Source organism: Sander lucioperca, chromosome 6 (assembly GCF_008315115.2).
Source record: "Sander lucioperca isolate FBNREF2018 chromosome 6, SLUC_FBN_1.2, whole genome shotgun sequence".
Classification (NCBI taxonomy): Eukaryota; Metazoa; Chordata; class Actinopteri; order Perciformes; family Percidae; genus Sander; species Sander lucioperca.
The window spans coordinates 12833027-12844706 of NC_050178.1; the positions used below are offsets into that span (position 1 = coordinate 12833027).

The 11680-nt window shown below is 40.5% G+C and overlaps 2 protein-coding genes across 2 annotated transcripts; one reads left to right on the forward strand and one right to left on the reverse strand.

Moving 5' to 3' along the window:
* Positions 1-2949: 2949 nt before the first annotated feature.
* Positions 2950-3960, reverse strand: LOC116051509 (olfactory receptor class A-like protein 1). The gene has a single exon (XM_031301989.2). It carries the CDS (start codon positions 3958-3960, stop codon positions 2998-3000), a length of 963 nt encoding a protein of 320 aa, XP_031157849.1. The 3' UTR covers positions 2950-2997.
* A 5843-nt stretch (positions 3961-9803) lies between these two features.
* Positions 9804-10908, forward strand: LOC116051511 (olfactory receptor class A-like protein 1). The gene has a single exon (XM_031301991.2). It carries the CDS (start codon positions 9822-9824, stop codon positions 10761-10763), a length of 942 nt encoding a protein of 313 aa, XP_031157851.1. The 5' UTR covers positions 9804-9821; the 3' UTR covers positions 10764-10908.
* Positions 10909-11680: the final 772 nt, after the last annotated feature.

The window sequence follows — 11680 nt, forward strand, 5'->3', positions numbered from 1 at the left end:
ACGACCGTATGTGTTTGCCTGTCTGAGGGAAGCAGTTAAACTGGGTGGATGCAAGGTAATGGGTCACACACATAGAACTCTGTAACTTAAGAGTGCAAAAAATGAAGTGAAAATTGTGTTAAACTCATGTCACCTCCTGGTAGATATTTTGAGGTAAAGTTTAGAGCATGTTGCTTTTACATAATTGAAATATTTTTCCCAAATGGGCACTGCTCTGAATTAAAACCAGTTCTATGATGTGCAAATTATTTTTTAACAATCAGTCCCGCACTTAAAAAAATTACTAAATGAGGTGATTTACATAAAAGCACAGTTTTTATGGCATTCTCCATCAGGAGCTTCACTCAAACAGGGAATAAATCCTCTAAACAACACGCCTAAAGAAACATCCCTTTGAAGGAAAAGCAAAGACGGTATCAGCAAACGTAAAAAGGGCTTATTACGTCTGTCATTTCCATAAAAATGTGGGTTTTGAAAGTACCCCAGGATGTGTTTATTGCTGACACATTTTCACCAGTAATAAGCCCCAAAGTTTCCAGTTGCTATAGTCAGCCAGAGGTTTTCTTAACTGGAAAAACATCAGAGAGAGTTTATGGGATTAATGACAAGAATAACTTTCAAGGTTACTGGATTTAATTGATAGTTTAGACGTAAAATAACTCAAAATGCTTTTATGTGTGACTATCAAATTATTTAGAATTGGCTGTGGGAGGTTACTGTGTTGTTGAATGGTGTTTGATGACACTGTTTGCAGGTATTACCTTATTAGTCGTCAATTTGCTCCTACATTAGTATAACCAGCACACATTTCTGCACGTTGCACACAGTGATTGTAGTGAATTAGATCATGATGTTGAAAGTTGTTGTTTTTTGCGGGGGAGGATAGGGTTTGGGTTTAACGTTCAGTTCCTGAGTGAAGGAGGGCTATATTAGGGTGTGGACTGGCTTCAAGGCAGAAAATGGGTGGGGTTTAACCCTGCTGCTGCATTGCTATTGGTGGACACGGGGGACAAATATGCCTGTACCTGGTGCAGGTAAACAGACTGACAGACACAGCAGATGTGGATCAGCTGGCGGGATTTACTGCAACCCTTAATCGACCATTCTGGACAACTTGACAGCTTTTTTGCGTGTGTGGCTTTTGTACAGGTTTGTGTTATATACTTTGTCTAACTACAGACAAGTTAGCATTTCTAGGTTTATTTCTTTAAAAATATGTCAGGCACCGGGGCTTTGTTATTTTCCCTGGTAGCTTGTGAAATTCACACATCTTGCTTCGTAAAGCCGATGAGATGGAGTCAGAGGCTGAACAGATGACCAATGTACATTTATTCAGCTGTTGCAAGCTCTATTTTAGCTGCAGAATTAAGTCTTGGAGGGGAACCGTGAGAGCTCAAGGTTGTTGGTGAGTTGAGAGTAATGGCAGTAATAGAGGGTTACATTAGTGTGGGTTTGGTCTCTACATGTTTAACAGCACCATGCAGTCATTGAGGCACAAAAGACTCCAGAAGGATGGAAAACGGTGAAAACAGGTCCTGTCTTGTGCAAGTAGAGGCCGGCCCGGCACACCCTTCACACACACACACACACACACACACACACACACATTGAAAGAGACATGAACAACCTGTTATTCATGTATTTGTTCCTTATAACTAATCTGCAACTTCTTTCCCGACAGAAATAGAAAGAATGACATCACTGAAAGCGTGGAAGGGAATCAGCCGTGTCAACTATATGTCATTCTCCGTGACTCCTCACCAGAGGCGCCAGCACGCTCGCCACTCTAATGAAACCATCCTTGTATTCTATCCTTCATTCCACCGGAGTCTGTGTAAAATGTCAATCAGATTTCAGTGGTTTGAAGGGTAAAACACATGGAATTTGTCATCTGGAGAGAGCTTTCCTAAGAATAAAGTCACATTAAAGAGGGTTTTATTGGTTGCAACTTTTACAATAAAGGTGAATGTTACTCTGTGACAAAAGATCAACTTTATTGTATGGCTTTTTATATTTTTTCATGTCAACCTGGTGTTGAATGCAACAGTTCTGCACAAGCACTTAAAGTGGACTTCTCCTCCTCACCTGCATTGCGACAGTAGTTGAAAAGCGCTGCACTGATTGCACTTTAGAGTTATTGCAGGATCACAGAGTGCTGGCAGCCCTCCTTTATGTCTGTCACTCACAGAGGTAGTTATGTCTTCACCCTGCCTCTCTGCCCTTGCTTCACCAAGACATGGCAATTACATAATGACTCCTAAATTCCCACATTACCACATCCACAGCAAACTTTACAGGGTTTGTGCCAAGACATAGCTTTGTGTCCCTTAAAGTCTACTCTTCTTATAACTGCACCCAAAGAACTCACATACATTGTCAACATTGTATTGAGTATTGAACATATTTTTTCTCTAAAGAATATAGTTTTCCCATCAGGTTTTTAAACAAGTCTCTGTTGGATAATAAACCTACCTCATTGGCATTAACAGATTCCATTCAAAGCCTCAATTATAGCTAAATGGGAAACTGGAAGTCATTTGACAGCTACATTGAGCCCCAAGTCACCCAGCTATAATTCTTCTACCCAATTAAGATGGAGAGAAAATAAACAAACAAAGCCACATACTGTAGTGCCAGATCAACGGAGATCCATACAGACCTGTATTCAGTGTTGTTATGACAGTTTTGGTCTTTAATTATAGACAGCGAGACAATAGGTTCCCCCTGCCCACAAGTACACCTTCTAATCAGAGCTGCAGTCAGTTATTATTTCATAACAGATCTGAAAATACTCATAAACAAGATATTTTAATAATTGATAAAAAAGGAGACAGAGAAAAGAAGAGTATCTTCTGCAAATCTTATCTCAAAACATAATACACCCAATACATACAAAGACAGAATGACCTATGCATGACTCACACTTTAGAAAGATTCAGTTTTTACCATCTTGGCTTCCTCTGCTGCCCTGTCAGTAATCAGCTATCACAGTAGGCCTCACATAGTAGAAATACTTGTGGCTTGCTCCTGAACAGGCTTCTCATGCTCTACACACCTCAGCCTGCCATTCACCTTCCTGTTAGATGCAATAATGACCACAGGGCTCAGCGCTGCATAGAGTGAGGAGAAGAATATACGCAGGTCAGAGATCAGCGAGGAAGTCATGGTCTTCCTCACAGTGAGAGTGTACACCCAAAGCCCATTATCTACCCCATAAAGAATCACATATAAGGTCACAAGTGCTACCACGGCTTTGGCAGCTCGTTGCTCGGCCCCACCACTCCCCCCACCCCCACTGCTGCTGCGGAGTCCCTTCACCTGCTGGCTGTGCTTGTAAAGGAAGACCAGGATGATCAGACTAGCTAGGGTCATGAGGGCCATGGGCACCACATCTCTGCCCACCTGGATTGCCCCATTTGCCTCTTTGGACAACTGTGAAGGAAAGCTAACAGAGCAGAATTCTACATTGATGCCATGGTCTGTTGGGCTGGAGGCATTTTTGGTGCTGAAGGAGAAGAGTATGGCTGCCGAGCTCATGCAGGTGTTAGAGAGCCAGAGGAAGAGGAATACAAAGCCCAAATACTGGGCAACCAAGGTGCGGATGGAGGCCCAGCGTGATCCGGGAGGAGCAACGCTCAGACACTGGTACGCACTCAGTACAAAGGTGAGCCAAATCGAGAGGGAACGCGATGTTCTGTAGACAAAGATCACAGCCTTGCAGCCTACGTCTCCAAAGATGTTGGCCAGGCGGAAGGATGCCAGGGTCTCCAGCAGACAGCGAACACCAACCACCAGGAGGTTGACGCAGGCCAGGTGCAGGACAATGACATCAGCTGGGTGGAGGCGATTCTCCTGGTACAGCAAGAGGAGGAATGCCAGGATGATGGAAGCGTTACCCGGGACTCCTACAACAGTGAGGGACAGGTAGAGCATCCCACGGACAAACTCCTCTGATGGCATTCCTCCAGCAATAGAAAAGAGTACAAGGTAAGTGTATTCAAAATGATATCAGAAAAGAATTGCTGCAGAAGTTCACACCCCGACCTGAGAACAGTTAAAGCTAGCAAAGTCTGAAGTGGACCTTGTCCTTGATCCCTCTCTACTGAAGTAGTCAGGTTGTTTGTGCTCTTATAGTTGCAAACAGGTAACAGTTGTTGGATCTGTTTTTCATGGTACATTGACTTCTCTTCGCTCAACCTCCAATTACTTGAGATCAATTCAGATGACTGATTCTGTCCCCTCACTGGGTTTCAGACAGACAGGATAACACAGTGAAAGCTGAGTGTGTTTGGATTCATTTGCAGAGATCCAACCAGTAGACAGGGAAACTGGTGTTAATGAGGAGATTATATATATTAGCCACATGTTTATAGTCAAAAAAAGATTAAAACAATTTCTCAGTGTCACTGTTTCACTGAGTGGAGACTATTGAATACTTTCTTTCTAATTACTGATCCTATATTTAGATTTCCTTATGAGAACCTTCATATTACCTTTTGTATTTTTAATTTCAGCAATCAATTTTAAAAGCCACTATTAAAAAGACCTCTCTTATGTTGGGTAGTCAAACACCAACACCACAGTGTCCTCCAGTGGAGAAAGTTGAAACAAAGTAAAAGCCAGAGGCCGATCCACTCGGTTTGCATGATGGATCACCGACAATTTCATTTGTAGAGTGTGACAGAGCATTCGATTTATGGTTGTGTAATTCATCCAAAGCAATAAGAGTTCTAAAAATGGAATTAAATCTAAACTGTGAGGATGTTGTAAGGGCAAATAAGTGTGGGTGGACTGCATGATTTAACTGCAACATGTCCCACAGCAGGTAATTGGTAATGAATATTAAGCCCATTTCTCACAAGTACATGATGAGACGTGTTCTCCACTGAAATTAAAAGAGAATATACTACAATATGACCATTATTGAGATTAGTTACATGGGCAATAACCTTTTATATTTTTATATATTTTGTATTTAATAACAAAGTTATATTTTGAACACGATATAAGAGGATGTCATGTATTGATAGTGCTGAGTTGATTAATTTATACCTAATACAGTTGTGGAATGTAACTCGGCACATTTACTCAATGTGAAAATTTGAAGTACTTGACTTGAGTATTTCCATTTTATGCTACTTTTTACTATACTCAGACACACATTTCAAAAGGTAAATATTGTACTTTTGACTCCACTAGTACTGGTTAGTACTGTAGTTACATACTGTACAAAACACATTCCATATGATGCTTTGTACCCAATATTATGTAAAGCAGTCAATATTAGCTACACCGTAACCAACTGCAACATTAAAAGGACAATAACACTTCAGTAACAATAATCCAATAATATATATAAACAGTAGAACTCTCACACAGGCCATTTTTCTCCATTAACATTAAAATGCTGGACTGCCACTTGTAATGGAGTATTTAAACAGTGTAATATTGCTACTTTTACTTAAAGTGCCCATATTATGAAAAAAATCACTTTTTCTGGGATTTGGGGTGTTATGTTGTGTCTCTGGTGCTTCCACACACACATACAAACTTTGAAAAAAATCCATCCATGGTGTTTAGAGTGAGATACAGTTTCTGAATGTGTCCTGCCTTCAGTCTCTGGGTGAGCTGTTCAAAATCAGCACGGCTTGTGACGTCACAAGCCGAAACGAGCAGGCTAACCGCAACCATTAGCTCGTAGCGTTAGCATGCTAACGCTAATGCTAACGCTAGCATGCTAACGCTAGCATGCTACCTCGTTCTCAATAGCAAAGCACTGCTACAACACACACAAGTTCACCATAATCTACAAAAGAACTACTTCCATGTGCGCCCTCATTTAGAAGTCTCCCAGCTAATCCTGCCTTGTAACTGACCGAAGTTGTAGAAACAGCCTTTCTTTTACTGTCTATGGAGCTAGCTAGCTGACATGATCTACATCTGAGCTACTGAGCATGTGCAAGTGTAATCAAAGATAGTACAGAAGAAGAAGAAAAGAGGTCTCACTCTGTAGCTAAAACAGAGACCAGCTGAAAAGAGGATCTGCAGCAGTGAGAGAGAGCACTGCAGTACAACACAAATATGGTGTTTTTTGAAAATTAAACCATGTAAACCTATTCTGGTACAACCTTAAAATACAATTATGAACCTGAAAATGAGCATATATGGCTGCTTTAAGTAAAGGATCCAACTTCTTCCTAAACCACTGTACTTCAGAACACTTCAAATTTAACTCTATTGTCTTGCAAGGGAAAATCCGTCGTCCGGCCAGGTGAAATACATATTGCACACAGACTTGAAAGTATATAAAAAAACAATACAAACAAAAATCTATAAATTCTATGATATTAATAGAGAAAACTGAGAGAAAATTGCAGACAGGTACCTAAACTGATGAATGATCTCTGTAGATTTGATGTGATAGGTAACGGTATACTCAGTGGAATGAAAATACATGTTTACAGTAAGATCAGTTTGTGTTTTCAACTGAGCATTGTGTTAGAAGGATATTAGAAAGGCTAGAAAAGATATATTCAAATAATATCAAAGCTCGTGGGAGGGGAATTCTGCAATGATAACTGCAAATAAAGAGTCTAAGGCCCATCAATATCAGACGGGAGACTGCTAAGCCAAAAGCCTCTTAAACCACATTTCTGCTGTGGGACAGATTAACTGGCACAGTGAGGGGTTCGCTGAATATTCCCTCTTCACCAACTGAAGCCTTGCTAGCATACTTAACTTAACACTTAAACTTAAACGCTTGATTTAAGATAGTACAGCCTATAATGGTGCAAGAGAATGCATTTCTGAACCCTAAGGCAACCAAATACATTTTCACAGTTATATTAAAAGTATGGAAATCTAATTTGAGTACAGCTCATATTGTGCAAATTATTTTATTATACATGCAAAACTATTAACTGATACTATTTTATCCATAAAGTCATCCCTTAATCAGGAATACAATATGATGTGTCACATATATTATTGCATGCACAGAAAAAACAAGACATTCTGCATGTAGTTGTTGACTGAACTGTATTAAAGTATATAAATGTAAACTTCACCTCTAATTATATTGTTGTAACAGAATTAGCTAATGTAAAATTAAAATTGAATTAGTGCTATAGGGAAAAAAAACAATTTACATCAGCTATAAACAAAGAAATAAAATCTCATGTCAGGGGGAAAAAAGCCCAGATTGCAGCGTACTGTACGTGATGCAACCCCCTGAGAAGGACATGCTTGAACTTGCCATTTTAATTAGCTCTCTGAACATGTAAACATGTAGAAAAAGATACAGGAAAATAACACATCTTATGATGCTTTATTCCAAAGCCCTCTCCCAGGAGAAAACAAGCTTCTCAAACAACGTTACAGCACACAGACCCAGTCTCAGTTTTGCAACTGAGAAAACATAAATTGACCAGTAGGTTTCATCGCTTTTGCCATGTACAGTTTATAGAGATAGTGCTGGAATACCTTGATACAAATTGCAAACTTCTGTTGTAGCATGTGTCAGTGATGAGAGTTAAGAACATAAATTAATAATAGCTGGTTGTCCCTATGCCCCCAATTAGTACAGACATGCATTGTTATATGGTTAATTGTCTTGCTCCTCTGTGTCTTCTAACACGCTCCCAGGACAGGAGGGAGGAAAGGAGCGCAAACTGAAGCATCAGCTGTGCATGTCAAAGCCTCTTGATAGCTCATTCAAGGCATCATCAGGCTGCTTTTGCATCAACAATAACCGCACACCATTGTCTCTGCGGGGGTTGTTTAAACTGTTTTTTTAAACTCCACAGGGAAATAGCATTATAATATTTGACTGACGTGCAGTTTTTCTGTCTATAGAAGCTGAAAACTGACATGTGGAAGTTAAGAACAGGAAAATAACACTGAAGTTTAGAATTCACATTATTCACAGTGTTGTGCAAGTTACTGGAAATTAGAAATTAGTTACAGCTACTAGGTTTTACTGCATATAAAAGTAATTAATTAATTAAATATCTGCTTCAATTCTCTTATTAATGCACACATAGCTATTTTATTTTAGTGTTGCTGCGGCACAGTGTCGGACAAGACAACTGTCAAATATAATTAAACAATAATAAAGCAAAATAGATATGTTTTGAATAGTCTATATCGACGACGTTTCACTTCTGGGATTGTTTAGGTGCCGCCAGAAATTCCGCCGGATGTCCCCCATTTTGGCTGGATGTTCGTCACCTTCCTCTTTCTTTGTGTTGGAATTTTAAAATCCGGTGGATGTATGAGGACTATGGTTAACTGCTCCTCAGATCTCTGCAGGGTAAATCCAGACAGCTAGCATGACTAAATTAGCTGTTGCACGACTAAAACAACTTTTGATCGTATACATGTTCCACCAAAACAAGTTCCTTCCCGAGGCTATTTTGCAAAGGCACCGTTGCTCTGTCCAGAGCTTAGCGCCGCCCAAGACGATTGTGATTGGTTTAAAGAAATGCCAATAAACCAGAGCATGTTTTTAGAATGTTGTGTGGACTAGCCAGACCTTCCTCCGCAGCGCTATGGAGGAAGGTCTGGAAATGTGAGACTATGTTTTGATAGACCTATTTATTGTAGCCTTGACAGGCATTCAAATCAAGCAACATAATATCGAATGGCAGAGTAAAAATAACTGTTTTGCAGACATTTGACAGTCATTTTCTTTTAGTTCAGTTGCCTGAACTGTCAGCCATTGTGTGCAGTGACAGTCAAATTGATTGATTTACAGTACGTGATTCATTGTGCCACCTCCGGTCAGGTTGACGTTTAGATCATACCCCGGAAAAAATCCTGGGAAGGGTGCGTTTGCAGCCATCATTGCAGACAAACGGCTACGTTTATCTGCAATGATGATCAAGACAAAAGTAATGAGTAGGAGAATTTAAATTTTAGTAATTGTATTATTTAATTTCATAATTATTTGTATTCTAATTGGAATTAGAGTAACATGTTGTTACTCCCAACACTGATTATTCGTATGGCCTAAGGTAGCTCAATGACTTTTTTTTAAACAATTTTGCTGACCACCACCCAACCTGCCACCACACAAACTGTCACCTTACTTCCTCGTTTGTTCCTTGGTTTGCTCCTGCATTAATCACTACGACAATTAGGGGTCATCGCCTAACAACAAAGAGTAAATACAGTATTGGTTGTTATAGCAGCTTGCACTTTCAACATATAGGCCTACAGCTGTTATTTTGGTGAGTACATTCTATATATAGTCTATAATACGTGTAATAAATACAAATTACAGTTTATTACTTTTCGTAGCTATACATACGAATGGTTCATGAGATCAGCCTGTAGGTTTAAACAGGATGAGTGATTATAGAAAGCAAAATCTGTTCAAATCAACATTCATAAGGGCACCTGACTATTGTTTAATTCAGAATTGAAAAATTATGTGCATCCTTCAGTCGTACTATATTCCCTTTGTGGTGCTTTGTCCTCTGAGATCACCTGAGTCAGATTTAGTTGGTTGCTTTAATTTACCAAAGCGGGGGCTGAACACTGCAATGCTAGCTAATGATCTCAAGGGGCATTTAAGACTATAAATTGCAATTACACAGGCTATTGAACATTCAATGCACAATAGGCTATACTTTTCATCTCAACTTCAGGTGAGCACATTTTTTTCCAGAAATACATCAAAGAGATTACATGATTATATTATGGGTTTCTTTTGAAGACTCTTTGGTAACTTGGAGGATGTTTCTTGTGTGCAGTGTATTCACGTCAGATTTGATTCTCTGTCTGCTTCTGAAATCATTATCACTGCAGGCCTTGGTGTCATGGATCTGTGTGTGACCATCAAAGGGGTCTCCTTCCTCCTGCAAACAAGTGTGGGCATCTTGGGGAACACTGTGGTGCTGCTGGCGTACGCCCACCTCATGTACACCGAGCCTAAGCTTCTTCCTGTCGACATGATCCTGTGCCACCTGGCCTTCGCCAACCTGATGCTGCTACTGACCCGCTGCGTCCCCCAGACTATGACTGTGTTTGGGATGAGGGACCTGCTAAATGATCCCGGCTGTAAGGTGGTGATCTACGCCTACCGCATCGGCCGGGCTTTGTCAGTCTGCATCACCTGCATGCTCAGTGTGTTTCAGGCGGTCACCATCGCCCCTGCTGGACCCCGTGTGTCCAAGTTGAAACCTGCACTTCCCTCCCTGGTCCTCCCTACCTTTGCAGGACTGTGGCTCCTCAACATGGCCATATGCATCGCGGCCCCTTTCTTCTCTATGGCTCCACGTAATGGCACCGTCCCTGCCTTTACCCTCAACCTGGGCTTCTGTCACGTGGACTTCAGAGACAACCTGTCCTATGTAATTAATGGGGTGGCTGTCTCTGGGAGGGATTTTGCCTTTGTTGCTCTGATGGTGGGTTCAAGTGTTTACATCCTGCTGCTTCTCCACCGCCACAGCCGAAAGGTGAGAGGGATCCGTCGCTCTCAGGGCGGTGGGGCAGAGACCAGGGCAGCCAAAACAGTGATCACCTTGGTGGTTCTGTACGTGGTCTTCTTCGGGATTGACAACATCATCTGGATCTACATGCTGACAGTGGCGAAGGTGTCACCAGTGGTGGCTGATATGAGGGTGTTCTTCTCCTCCAGCTACGCCTCTCTCAGTCCCTACTTTATAATTTCCTCCAACAAGAAGATCAAGGCGAAGATTGTGTGTGCCGCTGAGCAAGACCAACCGTCAGTGGACAATCAGGAGTCAAGTGACAAATGACCCTTTCCCTATCTTGACAGGCTGCTGACTAACAAGACAGCAGAGTGGTACTCTCAGACCTTATCATTTTCAACACTGCTGCACAGATGACTGAACAATGGACTCTTTAGAAATTAGTACCAACAGTAGTGACCTTGCAATGATGTTACAGGGTTTTCTCTTACATGTATGTAGCCTATACTTTCATCAAAATCATAAATATACAGGTGTCTGTACCTGACATGTGGTTTGTGGTCATTTTGTATGCCAGCAAAAACACATCATTCTCATCCTTGGTATTCGAGCTGAAACAATTGGTTAATTAGTCAATCAGTAAATAAATCTGCATCAATTTTGAAAAGTGATTCATCGTTTTAGTAATTTTTCAAGCAAATGTGCCAAAAATCATGGGATTTGGAAATTATCCACCAGAATTAAATTCCTGGCATTGTGGAAATAGTTTTAAATGTGGAAAAAGACAACTTTACAGACTTTTTTCTGGTGGCTAATAAAACCTTTTATAGGATGGTTGCAGTATTTCTAAAATCGTGGTCCTGAATTTGAAGATATCACTTTGGGCTTAAGGAAATGTTATAGACCAAATGATTAATTGAGAAGGTAACTGTCAGAATAATTAATAATTCAATGATATTGATATATAATATCATCATGTCTAATTGTCGCTGTGTCATTCTTGCTGCACTCTGATTGGCTGAACCTTTAGGAATAATTTAAAGAACATGGGTTTATGTTGTCCGTGGAAATGCCTCTCAGGCAGTACCTTCTCTCTGCTAGTGTGCGACAACCTTCATCAGTCAAATGTTTATGTTAAAATATAAGGCACAATCTGTTAATTTGATGTTCATGACGATCTTAGCGTTTATTGTCTCAATCTTACCCACGGAAAAGGATTCTGGATGCAGCCTTGGCGAGAATAT

What these genes read in the sequence shown, in the direction of transcription:
- LOC116051511 (XM_031301991.2), top strand. Translation starts at nt 9,822, where the DNA reads ATGGATCTGTGTGTGACCATCAAAGGGGTCTCCTTCCTCCTGCAAACA.
- LOC116051509 (XM_031301989.2), bottom strand. Translation starts at nt 3,960, where the DNA reads ATGCCATCAGAGGAGTTTGTCCGTGGGATGCTCTACCTGTCCCTCACT.